The 17,676-nt window shown below is 34.9% G+C and overlaps 1 protein-coding gene across 2 annotated transcripts in view; it reads left to right on the forward strand.

Annotated features, from left to right (window-relative positions):
* Positions 1-17,294, forward strand: part of CHIC2 (cysteine rich hydrophobic domain 2) — a 52,561-nt gene extending 35,267 nt beyond the window's left edge. For both annotated transcript variants that reach the window (XM_037034227.1, XM_037034226.1), the window contains exons 4-6: positions 3,954-4,010; positions 4,177-4,236; positions 7,411-17,294. In XM_037034227.1, the coding sequence (XP_036890122.1) occupies positions 3,954-4,010; positions 4,177-4,236; positions 7,411-7,461 (168 nt within the window). In that variant the 3' untranslated portion in view covers positions 7,462-17,294. The remainder of the gene's footprint in view (positions 1-3,953; positions 4,011-4,176; positions 4,237-7,410) is intronic.
* The last annotated feature ends 382 nt before the right edge of the window (positions 17,295-17,676 follow it).

A 17,676-nucleotide genomic window follows, 5' to 3' on the forward strand; every position in this document is an offset into this window, starting at 1 on the left:
TTAGAAAGTTATGAGATTTAGGAACAATTATAAAAATGCTTCTTCATAGTAAGTCAGATTTGTGTTTTTAGGAAACTTATTTTCAGTTGTAACTTACCATTTCTAAGTGATTCATATATATATTTTATGGGGTATGCTATACCTAATATTAATTGTTGATTAATCATTATTTAGCTACTTGTGAATTACCCAGGCCATTTACTTCTCTTGCAGTTTTCATGTTTTGACTTATTTTTCACAGTTCTACCTCCAATTTAGTAAGAACCAAAGCCAACAGAAATTGAAGCCAAAATCACTATCTTTCTGTTGCTACTACTTGTTGTTACTCAAGTTTAATCTATTTAGTAATTGAAATGTTTTGAATCTCAATTAATTGTTTACTTTAACATTTGTTAATAGCTGTATTAGAACTAGTTCACCAGGGAGACAACTATAATTAGCAAGGTGTTGAAGAAATATGTGAGAAACAGTTAAAGTGAGCTCTGAGATGAGTGAGGCCGTACCCCTTCCAGGCCAGGTTAGTGGTGTGATGTCATTCTCATAAAAAACTTGTTTTTGCTTACATGGTGTGAGTTGGTGGTCTTTGTCCTTTTAATTGAGGATAATAAGTCATGATAAAATTAGATTTATTGATCATCGTATGAAGAAGGAGTAAGAATTGGTTAAGAACCAGTAACCCTCACCCCTAGGGTGTGAGCACTGGAAGGATTAAGGCCCACTGCCGGGAAGCTCACACTGCCCTTTCCTCTGTTCTTCCAGCTGAATAGAAGGTTTGTAGTTCCCATGACTGTGAATCTGGTGCTTTTCACAAGGACCAAATTCTTTTTAAAAAATTAAGGTGCTTATTTTTAGATATCCACTGGCCTAGAGAAGATTGTTTTGGTATGTCATGTTGACAGACACAGTACATACTTTTTTCTGATGAATATTAGTTTGCTTTAATTTACACTGAATTTAGTGGTCGATGTAAACTTTTAAAAATCAAGGGCAGGTTTTTATATGCTTAGGTTTGCTTACCCACTAGTAATTAATAGAGTTTGGCAGTGTTGAATCTTATGTTTTATTAGAAACAGTATCTGACAACACTGTGAACATAAACTCTTAACTTTTATTTCTAGAATACTGCAGTTATAAGGAGTTTTTTTCCATGTCTAGAGGCTTTTAAATCTCTTTTATATATGCTGAAGTGTCATATCTTTTTCAGTATTTGCCAAATTGGTATTCTATTTAATCTTGAAAGTATATTTTGATTTTTGTGAACTAAAAGTCATCGCAGAATATTAAACATTCTTAGTAGTTAAAAGTTTTTTTTTCCATTTAATTTGAGCTTTTGTTTTTACTAACACATAATTTGTGGCAGTTTCTCTTTCTCTCTTTCCTCCTCCTCTCTCTCTCTTTCGTAATGACTGTTAGAATCTGTGTACTTGTCACCTTAGTGTGCTAGAAATGTTCCACTCAGATCAAGGATTTCTTTCTGGTTTTGTATGTTCTCACCTGCTCTTAACTGTAAATCATTGAAATGTCAAGTGTAATGATTAATTAAGCTGCACGTGCAAGTGTTTTTTTTTCACCTGTCAAGCGGGAAAGAGGTTTTATAGCAAGATTAGATGGTGCTAATTCACAGCTTTTACTTCAGACTGTCAGTGGGTAGAAATATTTTATATTTAGATACTTATTCAGAATATGGCATACCAGAGTTTGTTTGGTTTTGAATTCTTAAATATTCTAAGATACAATTATTATACCAAACCCTGTCATTAAACTGCTAATTAGAGGCACAGAGCAAATTCAGAGTTTCTACATAAATACCTTGGAATTTAAGGTTCATACTTGATAATTACCTTTTATTCAAATACTGGTAGTTGATTTAAGTTACTTAAAGTAAATATTTTAAAGTTTTTAAATTTTGTGTGTGTGTGTGTGTGTACGTGGTATCATGTACACCATGAGATCCATTTGTAATGAGATTCATTCTCATAATATAGCATGGCTTTAAATTTGTATGAAATGATGATAGTGGTAAATACACTTTTTTCTTTTTGCAGAATGTAATGTTAACCTTTTTATTTTTGTACTTTAATATAAAACAAGACTTGGAAAGCTTGTTCTTTCCACCCTAGTTCTTTCACCCCCAACCCCCTCAACTCTTAAACCATCAATACAAGTAAAACCTCAAATTGTATAGTAATCTTAATCTATTATTAAAAGGTCCTAGAAAGGAAGATTACAAGGTAGATTCAGGTTTTGAATCGGCTTTGCCATTGGTTTAGCAGCGGGTGGGCAGGCAGATGCCTGCTCCGAGTAGAACCTATTGCCATTTTCACCATTGATAGAGTAGCCTTTCAGAGTCAATGAGCTCTGTCAATGTGAGCTTGTCAGGGCTACAACTTCATAGACCTGAGAGGCGGTTGGAGAGGTCAGCCCTTTTCAGGTTCGCTGTGATGCAAATGAACTTTAATGCTTAAACAACTATTGGAATTTTTATGTCTGCTCCTTGTTCTTTTTTCTTCACAAAGTCATTGACGAGACATTCAGTGCTTTTTAAATTGGAAGTTGCATTGTGCTAAAGACCTAGTACAGATTTACGGAGGGCTGAAAGCAGTTAGATCATGTTCTTTTCATGGTGCGATTAGAATCAAATCGATTTCCCTACAGCCTTCAGCATTCAGATGGCAATTTTAACAAAGCTTGGGGGCTAGACAAGGGACAAAACGACTGAACTGAATGTTAATTATACTCTGCAGCCTTATTTTCTTTTGATTTGGAGCTGACTGGCAACTAAATTAACAAAAAGTGTGACCATAACTGCTGCCCTATTTTCATTTAAAAGGAGAGCTGCCTCTAAAAGGCTATCTTTACAAAGAAACAAGTGAGGTCTGCTGATCATTGTTAACAAGGGCACATTTTTTTCCTTTAAAATTCTTGCCCAAAAACCTGTTCAGAAATATAATGTACTACATTAGTCATTGGCATATTATTATCCAGAGAGTTAGTTGGTTTTCTGATTTTTATGACATAAGCTTGGAAAATGTGAGGCAGTAGTGGTAATTCACTGGTGGTTATGAATTATAGTTGGTGCCCATGCGACTGTGGTGTGTCTTTCGCATGTTCAGCATGCTGAATGGTAACGTGGTAACTAGATAATGGTAGATGCTTTTTTATTATGTAACATTGAACTATTTAAAAGCAGCTTGATCCTGATAGTTTCTCACCTAGCTCATCCTTGCTTGATATGCATTTTTTCACTTTTGCTTGTTAGTACTTAGTTGTGCCACATTAATAGTGCTGGATGCCTTTTCCTTCCCTTGTGAGCAAGCCGCAGCTGCACCGAGCTGCGTTTGACTCTGTGGCAGCACTATCCTTTTTGCACCTGCAGCTGTGTCAGTATCATCCTAACACCTGGCCTCATGAATTATCTTCTCTTTTATTCATAGTCCCAAGCAAAAACATTTCATGCTTGCTGCATAGTATGTATTACAAAAATCAACTGTTCTTAAACATGAATTTCTCTGTTGATTCTTTTAACAGTGTTGAATGAAGAGTTTGATTTTACTATTATTCTTGTTGGTTTAAATACAATTTTGCCCTGTTTTAATACTTACATATTATTTAAGTATTGCAAAGATTTTTGAAATGAATGCGGATTTAAATTTATATCATTTGGTAGATAACATTAGCTTTTTAGACTTTGATAGTTTTAACTCAGAGGCTAGTAAGTTTGAAACAGTGGAAAAAGGATGCAGTGCTAAAAAACTACCCCAAACCGTACTTCATTGAACTAGAGCACTGTTCGAATTTGGGGGACTGTTCGGTGCGGTACTGTTGGCAGCGTTCTGGGCCGCCTTATAGTCAGTCGGTGTCTCATATCTCTCTCCTTTCACACAAAAAGCAGCTGCAAAACAGAGTTTTTCTAAACCAGTCAAGAGTAAACTTTTTTCTCATTTGTCTTCCAGACACGAAGATCGATTGAGAAGTTATTAGAATGGGAAAACAATAGGTTATACCACAAGGTGAGTACCGCAGGGAGCAGCTTCGTACTGTTGGGGTCTGAATTGCACAGTATGGAAACAGATGCTTTTGTTGAACTAAAAATATGAAAGGTGGACAAATGGGTTAGTCTGTGTGCTGCAGTAAAATAGAGCTCATTTTTCTTCTTTTACTCTCCTTCTTGTCTAGCTGTGCTTGCACTGGAGACTGAGCAAAAGGAAATGTGAAACGAATAACATGATGGAATATGTAAGTTAAAGGGCTGTTTTGTGAGTTTCTCTATTAAATGATCATTTATTTTGCTTCTGATCTTATTCTTTCCATGATTATTAATCAGCAAAGGTGTCAGGAGCTTAATCTCCTGAGTGCAAAGATTTTCTACGGTTCACAGATGCATGGTTTCATGTGCAAGACTGATTTATAAAGTTATGAATGACTTGAAAACAAGGCTTCACTGTGTTCTGAAAAATAATAAATTAATTGCCAAGATAAAATAGCCTGAACATGTGTTGATGGAGTGTGAAATTTTAGATGCTGTATAAAGAATAAGCACAACTTTGGTTACGCAGCAAGTCAGATATGGCTTTTTTATATAATGCTAATCAAGTTTCCAAGTGTGGAAGAAAACCTTTCAGCCGAGTCATTGGAGCTTAAGAAACCTTTAGCCTTTATAAATTTTAACTACCCATACCTCAGTGGCCTGTAAAGGATCTTTTAAAGTGTTATTAGAATATTGTTTTATAAAAATCATCTTTAAAGTAAGTAGGAGATGAGGTTTTTGCCTATTCTGTGTTTATTCCTTAAAAGATATCTAAGTTGTCACATATATACAGTGAATTTTAGAACTTATTCAGTATGGTGTTTAATTTACTGACTCCTTAATTTATTTGAACAATTTTTCTCCTGAAAAATTCAAAATACTATGGAAAATTATGAATTTTTATTTATTTTGTTTTGAGCTTGGGTGTTTTAAATATGGAAAGGTTATTATATTAAATGAAAAAAATCTAAGGAAGAATGAATTGAAATTAAAGTCATAGCCTTTGTGAAGTACCTGGCACATCATTTCTGGCAAATTCTGTTCTTTGAAACAGTTTAACCAACATAGATTGTGTGTGTGTGTGTGTGTGTGTGTATAAAAGATTGATTTAAACAGTGCTTAAATAGTTGGAAATTGTCATAAAATCATGTTGGTTTGTAGTATTTCCTCTTTCATTATCATGCAGTCAAATCCCATTGCTAGCCTTGAACATAAAAGATGTCTTAAAACTGTCTTTTTTTCATAGATTAGTCTATATTCAGTGAACTAAATCATATATAGTATATCATTATCTTATATATCAAACATGTTACTTTATGATGATGAGAAAGACACTTGATACTTTATAATGCTAATAAAAAAGCACATTCAAGTAATTGTTTTGATAGTGACCTATGAAAACGCTAGTCTTATATTTTCATCATAGATGGTTAGAAAGTTTATTGTATTTTGGCAGGAAGAATGGGTATGTAGGAGATTTCACACATTTTGTGAAAAAAAGAATCGCCTTATTTATAAACCAAACACTAAGCTTAAAACCGAGGATTTATTTATTTTTGGACATTTCTAAATTTACATTTGAAAGGAAAACATAAAAGTTATTCCCAGTGCTATTATTTTGACATAGAGCTATATGAATGTCATTAATTTATACCATATACTCATTATATATAGGTGAAATATTTTTTAACTAAAAGTAATTTACTAACCTTTCAAAACATCATGAGCTCTGTGCTTTGTTTGTAAAATAGTTTCCTTTCATTTATTACAAATTTTAAAATAATTAAACTACTACTAAAGCCATTATATTTTTATACCATCATAGAAGATGTTCAGAAGACTAGTAAAAAAATTTTAATTGAATAAAAAAATAACATTAAAAATTTTTATCAGTATGTATAGCTTCCTTATCTAATGAATTAAGGCATTTTTACCATGTATTTCCCTTTGACCTGAACTTTTCTTTCACTTACAGATATTTTATTTGTTAGTTAAAGGAAAGTAATTCCCTTTAATTATGTTTTGAATATTGGAGACAATCTAGAAAAATACCAACTTGACATCAACTTTTCTTTTATTCAGTTGTGGTAGAGCAGTATGATTTAGAAGGAACGAGACAAGTGGCCAATTTCTGTGCATTTCTTCTGAAGGAAAAGAGTTCATAGGATATATTCTTTTTTTTAATTTTATTTATTTATCTTTAGAGGGGAAGGAGAGAGGGAGAGAAACATCAATGTATGGTTGCCTTTCCTGCATCCCCTGCTGGGAGTTGGCCTGCAGGGAACCAGCCTGCAACCCAGGCATGTGCCCTGACTGGGAATCGAACCGCGATCGTGTGGTTCGCAGGCCTGTGCTCAATCCACTGAGCTGCACCAGCCAGGGCATATTCTTTAAAAAATAATAATGCCGATATGGCAAAGGTAGCCTTTACTTCTCATTATGTAATATACACTGTACAATGTACTGTAGTGCATACACTGAAGACCTGAAACTGTAGACTGCTTCACTGAGGACATGTTTGAAATATAGAAGTATATATTAAATGTTGACTCATAGTTGTTTACACATTTAATCATCAAGTTTTAGATATAGTTTCTGAAAAAAAGATGAGTTCCCCAAACTTGGAAATGATCAAATCAGATCTTTTTTTTTGTTGTTTAGCACCTATTCTATAGAGACTTGGAACAAGGGAAGAATTGACTGGAATGTAACACAGTTCAAGCTTGGAATAAAAATGAGCTCTGGCTAACTTGTGTCTTTCTATGTTACTGTGTTTTGTCTTTGTTGGTTTTCTTTTACTTTTTTTGAAAAATGTCCTTTCGAACAAATTTTAAGCTTTAATTTTGCTAACTTAAGAAGAAAAAGACTTTAAAAAAAGAGATAAAGGATCAGTACTCTTTATCTAGAGATTACATATCCTGGTACGGTAAAGTGAGAGCAATGCTAGCACCTAGAGACCGGTTGAATTGCTTAAGGACATGGGTGGCAACCTGGAGAAGTAAACGCTGGGTTGGCTGCAGCCACATAGTACGGTAGGAAAAGCAGAGCTTTGCTCTTAAGACAGACCTTTGTTCAAACAGTGACTCCACAGTCCATGGTGTTACCCTTCTCCGATCATCATTTTCCTCATCTATAAAGTGAGGATGGTAACACTTGCCTCATAGAGAAGTTTTGGGGATTAAATAGATACATGGAGGATGAAATACTTGTAGTAGTTATTTCTTAAGAAATACTAGTTCTGTTTTCTCATATATTCATGCCCGTATTCTTCTGTGTGTCGGAGGCACTGTCAGAGTTGTTTCAAGTGATGGAATGTAACTGACATTTTGTTAAGATAAAAATTTGTTTAAGTCTTTGAAAAACTTTTTTCTATCTTTCTACAGGTCATCCTGATAGAATTTTTACCAAAGACGCCGATTTTTCGACCAGATTAGCATTTACTTTATTTATAGACTTTCCAAGTATGTTGTCTTTCCAATGGTGCCTTGCTTGGTGCTCTTCTGGTGGTGACATAACATTGGTTCTACAGAATCGTGTGGTGTTTTTTTTTCTGTTTTTTTTTTTTTAATAACCGCATGTTATAAGTGTGCATTTTTGTCAAACTTTGCAACAGTTATTTCATACAGATGTTTAATACTTAAGTTATTGTGCTCTTTTCTGTTATGTATTCTGATATTCAAGGATTACTTTTTTGTATTATCAAAAAAATACATTTGAACTTAGCATAAAAAGTGGCCAGCCTTTTATTTATCATCAAGGTACACACAGTTCTTTATTTATTAATTCCTTAATGTAGAAAAACACCTTTGTAAGACTCTACTTATCAATTCTAGAAAGCACACTATTTGTATTATTTTTCTTCCTTTTTAAATTTAACATAGTTATTTTAAATTAGTAAGTATTCTTCAGTAGCTTTTTGGAATTTAACATATCCTTTCTCATACAGTTTATAATGCTTTGTTTACAGCAGAAATATCTGTAACATTACAAAGATCTGTCAAAAAGTTTTGAAAGGATTTCTGTCTTCAGAAGTAGCAAGGCAGGATTAAATTATTTTTATTAGGATAGACAAATCAGTGGGTGGTATGCATGCATCTGATGTTCACTAGAGCTCAGGATCGTAAATATAGTAGCATTGCAATCTGTATATTTTCTATCAAGATGATAATAATGGCCTTATTTGGGTTACTTTTTATTGTTTGTCAAATCTTATATACAAAGGTATGGGAATACTCCTTTAAAAAATTTCTAAGGAAAATATTTGTCCCAATCTAACACAGTTGTAGAAAGCTTCTCTAAAAAGTTTTTGAAAGAAGGCAAAAATTCTAGAATTAAAAGTAAACTGGTTAGAACAGATTATTAGTAAGAAATGGCAGGCATACTCAGTACTGTTTCTGTCTACAAGTTTGCTTTTGGTCCAGTTGTGTGTACTGTTTTGATGGTGAGTGTGACATTTAAAGTTGAACCAGATCAGCTTCTTTTAAATACATACAAACATATATATTTTCTTTCTCCTTTTGGTTGTACATTTGTCCATGCATTTTAAAACTTCCTGAATGGCTTATGTGTAAATTTTTGTTTTTATAAACCTGAAATTATACAAATTTTAATGTGTCAAGAACTTGTTCCATACAGCTGTGGTATCAAGCAATAATGTGAATAACTTTTGAAGTTATATAAACTATGCTTAATAATTTGTATGAAGAATTGGTACCACTATATACAATATACAATGCCCTTTCCCTTGTATTAAATCTTTTAAATACCAGTTTCATTAATTTATATACCTGTGTTTTTTAAAAAGCGTTTCTTTGTACTTCTCCAAAGTATTGTAATTCTATATAAATTTGAATAGTTGAATGCCAGTATTTTATATCCCATATCCTATATCAGACATTAGGAACTATCTTAAAAACTAGAATTTTTTATGAGTTATTTGTTTCCATTGTCCCCTAAAACACTTAACAACTTGAACTTGTAAAACACTTCCTCTGAAGAGCTCCAAGTACAAAGAATCCAGACACTGCTAGGCTGCAGCCGGCCACCATGAAGTAGTGCGATTGAAGGGTAATGCTACTCAGAAATCTGGTACTCCTCCGGGTCCAGTGTGGAAAGCCGTATGCAGGGCGCTAAATCTGCCTCAGTGTTCAGAAGGAGCAGACAGGTGTGACTGCAGACTGTGCAACACAGTGTTCCATGTCTAGAGTTTTATAAATTTGTAGAGCATCATATTGATTAGCTTTATAGGAAGAATCGTTCCTTTTTAGATGCAATTTTTTTCTCCTGTTGGTTTCCTATAAATTATCATTTTTAATGATTTCCTTAAGAATATTTTAACAGCAAGATAATTTTATAGTTGACGGTATTAGGTGTAGGATTTTTAAAAGCTTTTCTAATTCCTTTGAGAGGTGTGTCAGTTGCTTGAAGATTCCCTAGAGATGCGCTCTCTTCTGTCTCCAATGGGAGAGGGGTCCCTTTCCACAGAAAGGGACTGTCAGTGCCTCACATGCGGGGCGAAGCCAACTGTGCAGTGAGCAGTCAGACTTCTGTGCTTGGGTTGTCACTAGTCGCTCCCAGTGTAGCCCCTCTGGCTTAGCCTTTCTTGAGTCAAGAATCTAAGCGCACATGTTGCTGGAAATTAGAAATATTTGAAACAATGATTGTTCTCCTGCTCCTGTTTTCTGACTTGGAGTTTGTGAAACATGACCTGTAGGTACTTTAAAACCAACCAAGGAAAAGTGTTACTGGCAGCAAACCCAATGTATAGATTTTATATAGGCAAAATGAGTAGCTTAGGGTCTTTGTTTATACATTATTGGCGTTTTACAATCAGTCCACCATTCCTGTGTGCAGACATTTTTTAAAATCAAGTAATGTACTTTAAAAACTCTGTTCTATATTAATTTATGACACATTTAGCTTCCAAGGTGGATATTGCCCCACACTCACAAGAGGGTCACCTTACCTTATATAAAGCGGTTATTAGATGCTTTATTAAGACTCTTCAATGATTCAGTTTTGTTCATTTAAAATAAACATGTAATTTAGACCTAAAATCAAGAAGTGTTCAAACCTGGGATAGTGGTAAACAGTGATTTGATTTTCTTACCATAAAACTAGTTTTGTAATTAAATAATTTTAAATCAAGAAAAACCACAACTTTCTTCATGGTTGTGTTTCCAGTGTTAATTATACAGATCTTCTGGTCGCTTCTTTATATTAGTCCAACTGTATAACATTTTGACATTTCCTACCAATTTATGCTTATAAAAATGTTAAACAGTAACATGTACAGCTGGACCCATGGGTTGCGTGATTCTCACTGCTCTGGTTTTCTGTAACATGGTGTATAGACTGTTCCAGATTTTATGGTGTCCTGCTTCACAGTTGCAACATTTAGCTGCATGCCTGATTTTCACTATAAATATTTGCTTTGTCTCAACTGTTGGTCACTAGTAGTAAATCAAAAGTACAATGTGTTTTAAAACTGTCTGTAGCTGAATTCCAGCATCTAGTCCTGGACCCCGCTTCCTTCTCCTATCTTACTGAAGCACTGTGAGTCCTGTTGCTGTCCTCTTGATGTCCAGAGTCTTCACTCAGGGACAAAGTTCCAAATTGCCTTTCTATCTTCCCTCTCCAAAGGTCCAAGTAAGCATGTTAATTTTTTTGTATTCTTAGCTAGGTGTGTAGAAGGCCAGTTAGAATGAGTCAGTTACAGTAAGTGATGAAGAGCTGACACTTTCAGTTCTCCTAAGGTGGTACTTTTTTTAAATGGAGTTTCTTAACTTAATTTCCCAATTTGGTGCAGTGGCATAACTGGAATTTCTTTTTCAACAGGTCCTATTGTGATTAGATCATTGCGTATGGGGTTTTGCAAAACACCGTTTCTGAAGAAAGCTGATTTGGGTCTAGTATTAGGGTGGAGAGAATAGACTGATGGCCAGTCCTAAGCCAAACTGTTAATTGTTTCATAATAGTTTAACCTTTAAAAAGACAAGTTACTCTTAATTTTTTTATAGATACGATAGCCAACTTTGCTTTATTTTTAGGAACCACACTTGTCATATAAGTTGCAGTTTGAAGGAGATTTGTCTTTGAATTTTATCCTGTTCTATACTTTTACAAAGACTTTTAGGTCGTAATTTAAGAGAAACCTACAGACTGTTTATATTATCAGTCTCTTTCAGTGTACTTGTCTCTGCAGGAGGGAGCAGTCTCCTCTTCCCCCCATGGTACGCTGAAACGGCAGAGGTGGTTTGTGTCTTTGACAGTTCTGAAAACAAATTCAGAATGCTGACGCTGATTTTTATTTAATTCATTTCTTGTGCAAGATCAAGTTACTTGGCCTCTTCACTTTTATTTTCATCTCCACAAAAGGAAGATATATGACTACCTCATATTTTTAATCATTTATTTTGCTGTTATTTGTTACATCCTATGTAAAAGTAAAAATAAGTAGCTAGATGTTTACTTCTAAGGACTGAGTAGCTTTTTTGACTTACACAGTGTCAGCAAAAACTTGAGTTATTCAGATTTGGCATTTAAAATTAAAGCATTAGAATGAGTACTCTTTGTATGGACCCATAGTAATGCTTTGCATGTTTAAAAATCAGGTAGACATTAAATATAATACTTAAGAAAAGGGTTTTTTCCTAGTAATACTTTTTAAAATATATTTTCATCTCACATACTTAAGCAGAATCATGCCTCTCTACTTCATAAACGTGGTGCTCTGTCTGACTTTGAGAGTTGACTTCTTTCTTTTTATGAAAAACAGATAGTATATTACTTTCCTAGCTCTTTCTCTCAGAAATATTTCAATTAACTGACCACACCAGGCATTCTTAATTTTGGCAGATTGGCCATCTATTCCTTTTTTTCCTCCCTTTTTTCTTTTTTTAAGAAACAATGTCAACCAGCCTTCAGGAGAACAAAAGTAACAGGCAGTGTTTTGGCTACTCCTTTGTCAGACCGTAATGTACCTTCAGACTGCAGATTTTTCTTTCCTGTTATCTTTCTTACTGCTTCTTAATTTAGCAAAACTGGCTCCAGTTCTTTTTGATGTGGACGCTACATAGACTTCAAATGTTCTTGAAAAGAGTAAGTAATCTGTTCTCTCAAGAAACTGTTGCACTAAATAAAAAAGATCACGTTCTCTTTTCTCTTTTAGTAGCAGCTTATTTAATTTTAGGTAGTTACCACAGTCACATTGCATTGCCGTGAAGTCTTCCTAAACAGGAGCTAGCTGTTCACTGAAGTTATCAAAACCCTGTTAAAATCTCCATTTATTTTTACTTTTGTTGGCGCTAATGATGCTCTGCCCTCTCAGAAGAGTTTAGCGTCGTAAAACTGGCAGTGGAGGCAAGGGAGACACCATTGGGAAGCGACATGCAGAAACCTGCTGGCCGAGAGAAATACCTGCATTGTTATCCCACCTGCACTTGGGTTTACACAATGGAAAGTTAGTGCCAGGGATTGCACACAGCTTTATACTTTCTTTTACTATATTCTTTATGTATTACAATGGAAATTATTTTTTTAAAGAAGAAAAATGTTTTAGACAGAGTTTTCCTCCACTATCATGTCTTTTGAAGAGATGGTGGGAGAGTATCTGGAATAAAGTATTCTATTTATCTTGTATAATTTGTGTGATAATTTAAAAATACTAAAGAAATGATTATAGGAATTTGTTCCTATGTCCTTAGTGAGCATGGAATAACTCTCAAGTATAATTTATCAGGAACTTCTGATTGGTGAACAATTATGTCCCAAGACCAGGGTCTCTTATTATGCTTTCAGGTAATTCTAATTACATTCAGCTAAGTCTAGTAACATTTAAGAAAATGAAAATGTGCACTTGAAATTTAAAGGTATATATTACTATTTTTTTAATTACTAAGAAGGTCATTGCCAAACATATAAATCTTTTGATGTTGAGAAGCTTTTTTTTTTTGGTTAAATGAAAATTTGTTGACCTTCATCGTTGTGAAGAAATATGTAGACGGGTTATATTTAAGGTGGCTCGGTTTTTGGCCTCATGTTGATGATTATGTATTTAATCTTACAAAATTGTCTTCATTGACAGAATTTTTCTAGTAGACAGCTAGACACCTAATTTGAACTTGGTTCATATGCTTCTAGCTGAGTTTTTGTTTTAAGTGAGTCTGTTGTACCACGTGACTTCAGCATGTGATTTTATGCTCAGAACTAAAATATAAGCTAATTCACAGCATTTGGTCTTTAAATAAAAGTTTAAGCCAATTTAGGTGAAGTTGGAAACGAGTCAGGAACTTGGAGATCGAATCACTTAAAATGAAATGGACCAAACTGTGTGTTGAAATGATCACGTGCATGAACACACACACGTATTTCTTCTGTGGACAACCTGTACAAGTATCTGGGAATAAAAGAATTTATATTATGAGTATGAGTTTAGGAACTATGTGCAATAAACTTAAAGAAATTTTATATTGTATTCATGAACTTGCATTATAGTTAGAAAAATGCAACTTATGTAATTAACATTTTTATCCAAAGGTCTTTTTCAAGTTGTCCCTAAATTTTAAAAGCCAATACAGCTTTTGTATAGGATTCTCGATTATTCTGTTTAGGTTTAACATTGGTTTAAGCTTCCAAGGGGAGGCAGAAATAATTCTAATCACCACTCTGTAAATATACATATTAAGCAGTATTTAAGTAAAGTTTTTTTCTGTTGCATTGTATCAAATGACTGTCATACACTTTTATTTTTTTCATTTTACTTGATTGACTCAGATTTCAATGCAGACCTTTAAGAAATAGTTTATATAGAGAGAGAAAAAAATGTGTTTGCATATATACACACATACACATCAGATAAAGTAATAGTAACTCAGTTTACTAAGGCATCTTTTTTTCAGTAGGTGGTAAAGATACTTTTACCTTCATCACCGACATTGTTTTAGTTAAAATGCAAAATGAAATTGATTCTATTTTAAACATTTAAAAACTAAGAAGGAAATTGTGTGTTTCTGGATTGCTTCCTTCAGTCATCTCAATATTGTAGTTTTAAAATAGTTAATTCCTTATTTTCTGAATTTCTATCTTTTTTTCCATCCAAGACAAACGTGAGAGTTCTCAGCAGTATATTGTTTCCCTTTTCACAAATGGAGGCCTAAGCAAAATTGCTATTTCTGCTTGCAGTAGTTACTATCTTAGCATCTATCACCGAACGCGCAAAAGATAGCCCAACCTTTTGTACCTACAGTCTTAGATATTGTTAGATAAGCCATTCAATTTTCTTTGCATTGTATGTGAAATGAATATTTCTTGAGACTTTTTTGTTTGCTTTACTAAAGAAATCAAGGAAGGGAAGAAAAAACTCAAAAAACAAAACAAACAAAAAACACCCTGTAACTCACGGGAAGCATGCAGGGTGTTGTAATGTCAGTTTGCAAAGCGGTGTGATACAATGTTGCTGAGCCAAAAGCGCACGATAGATTTAATGTAGCCAATTGTGTACTTTTGAAAAAAAGAGTAACTGTTCCCTGTGAGTTAATTTTGGATTTTTTCAAAATCTCTCTTTTAGGCTTTGTGCTGGATTCTTCCAGACAAATGCGTATTCCATGTGGGCCACTGTTCTGCTAAATGCTCTCAGTTCTCCTTTTGCAATCAAGATTATGTTGCTAAGGAGATTTTGCTTTTATTGGTGCCATTGATTTGTGTTAATACGTTTTGAATACCTCTCCGTATTCTTCCGTAGACAAGGCCAAAAGAAAAACTTCCCCGAGTTTCCCAATTTACATTACAAATGGAGCGGTGGTGTAATGAAGCCGATATAAAGTGGGCAGTTGAAAGGGAACTAAAGAAGGGCACTCAAGTGAGAAATGAAGAAATGTGCCTGGTGTAGTCTGTGGGCTGCCTTTGGTCCAGCTGCAGGAACTGGCTCCGGCCAGAGGTAGAGTGAGCAAGCACCTCCCTCTGCAAAGACCACCCACTTTTTAGAGCCCGGGCTGGCACTCCACAGGTTACCTCATTGACTGATGGAGGGCCACTGAAGAGCGAGACACTTTCTGAGGGGCAGAGATGATTCTCTCACCCCGATTCTCTGTTTGAGTCTTTTCTTGAGCGCAACTTAAGAGTAGACACTCTATACAGGATGACCTTCAGTTGTCCTTAAAGAAGCCCGGTGGATCAAGCAGTTCTTCAGTGGTGTGGACTAGCGTATTTAAATTTTTTTGTTGGTGTGTCATTCTAGGTAAGAAGGATGTTAACTATATGAAACTGGAGGTTTTAGTTATGTGCTCCTGACTGTAGATCATATTCTAGGCTCCAAAGATTCTCTTCTAGGAAACTCTCATACTCAGATTATGAATGGAAGGAGAATGCCAGCTAGACCTGCTTGGAAGCAGTGCAGCGATTGGCCTAGGCGGCCGTGTCTGGAGGTGCTGAGGTGTACCTTTGTGGCCCCTCGGCTGGTTCACCTTGTTCAGACGTGCTGGCATGAATGCGTACGGCTTTGTCCTGTTTTTTAATCAGCACAAATACTGCACTGATGGAACTTAAAGAAATTTTAGACATTTCAAATTAGAAATGTACAAAATAATATAAAACTGAAGAAAATTGCTGCACAAATCAGATGAAATTAAAAATGGATCACAGGGGAGGCAGTCTCGAGTATTAAATGAGAAGCCCTGCACTATTTGGAAGTGGAAAATGGGTGTTCTGTTTAAACATTTAATTATTTCAGTAAAATAAAAGGTTAGAGCATCAGTTCTTTAATATTGAATGATCTGGGCAAGAAGCATCAATTGCAAAGGCACTCTGCTATCATTGGGAGATAGGAAATTTATTTTAAAAATCTTAAAAATCCTTAATATCTGTCATTAAATAACAGTATTTTTTCAGTAGATATGTTCCCCTAAAAGATGCTTGTCAACTGTACTTCATGGGTAAATTACCAGTTTTCAGACAATGAATTTTTGTCTTATGTCCCCAAATTTTGGGTTACGTGTAGTTCTGGTTTTTTCCCCTTTAATATTTTAAAAGCTTTTAAAACGAATAATCTCCAGCTTAAAGACTAAACTTGAAAAGTATAGGGATGAATTTTCATTTTCAGTCTGGTGCTTAAGCTCTGTCAGTGGTTTCTGTGTTAATGATACTGATATCCTAAAGTTAAGGTTTGTATGAATAAGGAAATAGGCTAAGAATTAATTATAGGTGAAAAGTAGGGAGAAACAAAGTACTTTTGTAGGATATATTGAGAGGTTTTTATCCCCCCAATTAGAAATGATCTATTGAAACTTGCCTTTAAGTTGCTTTAACATTCTTACACTTGGAAAGCCTAATCTGAAGGGAAGTTCATGTACATAAAAGAAGCAGGATAGTTTTATTCTGAGCATCAAACATGTAGCCCCCTTATGAAATTATTTTCTAAAGATGAGTAAAATTTATCAGTAATATTCACGAGGAGCCAGTTTTTCGTTGTTTGTACCATACTAAGTGCTATGTGCTAGAAGGTGGTTTTGTAAAAGAAGGCAAGTAGGTGTAAGAAATCAACCCCTCTGCCCTGATTATCTGACCAATATTTATTCTGTGTATTGCTTAAAGCAAAGACAAGTTAGGTAACTTAAAATGCATGGCGTGTTTTTTAACTGTCAAAACCATCAACAATTAGGCTGCATCAGGAAAGAGCTTAGAAGAAAGTATATGTGCAGAAAAGCACAATCTCCCTTTCCAATTCTGTCAGCTCTGGGTATTGCTCTTTAGCCACGGTCCACATCAGCTTAAAAAACGTTGGCATCTCGGAGCTGGAGGAAGTCCCAGAGACGGCCAGTGGAGATGTGCATGAGAATCAACTGGGGAGTTTTTTGTTTTTTCAGGCACACATGGCTGTACCACCACCACTGCCGCCACCCCCAGTTAGCATCAGAAAGAGAGAGGAGAGTGTGTATATTTTGAAAAACGTTTCCAGTTTTGATAAGACATCTTCCCTTTCCATTCTAACCTTAAAATGACCTGGGGAGTCTGTCATATTTCTCAGCTCATACAATAGATTGTTAGTGACAGTGTGAGGACTGAAACTGCAGGCATGTGACCACGCCACACAGTGTGGGGGTATTTCCTGCAATAAATACTATAAATAAAATGTTCCCTTCTGCACACTTACCAGTTTTTTAAATCCTAAAAGTAATTGTTTGAAATCAGAAAGCAGTATTAAAATTGACTGATTCAAAAGAGTGTCACTTATGCCTAAAGCACCTAAAGGCAAATTGTTATAACCACCCCCACTGCAAAAAAAACCCAACCATGGTTATTTCCGCAAGTGATGAAATTCTAGCTCCATTGCCAAACCTGAGAACTGTGACTTAGACATTAAATTATTTATTGCTGTTCTGTGTGAAAACATTTAGAATGGCTGGCAGCCCACCAGACCCTGAGTTAAACATTCTACAGCCTGACTAGACTGTGGGGTAGCCAACTTCACATCAGATTAAACACATTCTCTTCATGATGAATAGCTCGGAACTCAAAAACTGTATTTGGTTACCAAAAAGTGCAAGGGTGTGTTGTTCTCTAAATTAAAATGTTATGTTTTGCTGACACCGTCTGTGATTGTGAAATGCATTTTCTTTGGTAGTGGTGAGATGGAAGGAAAAGGGACCACAAGG

This window comes from Sturnira hondurensis, unplaced genomic scaffold, assembly GCF_014824575.4.
Source record: "Sturnira hondurensis isolate 20B ecotype Veracruz unplaced genomic scaffold, ASM1482457v3 Scaffold0022017, whole genome shotgun sequence".
NCBI classification, from domain to species: domain Eukaryota; kingdom Metazoa; phylum Chordata; class Mammalia; order Chiroptera; family Phyllostomidae; genus Sturnira; species Sturnira hondurensis.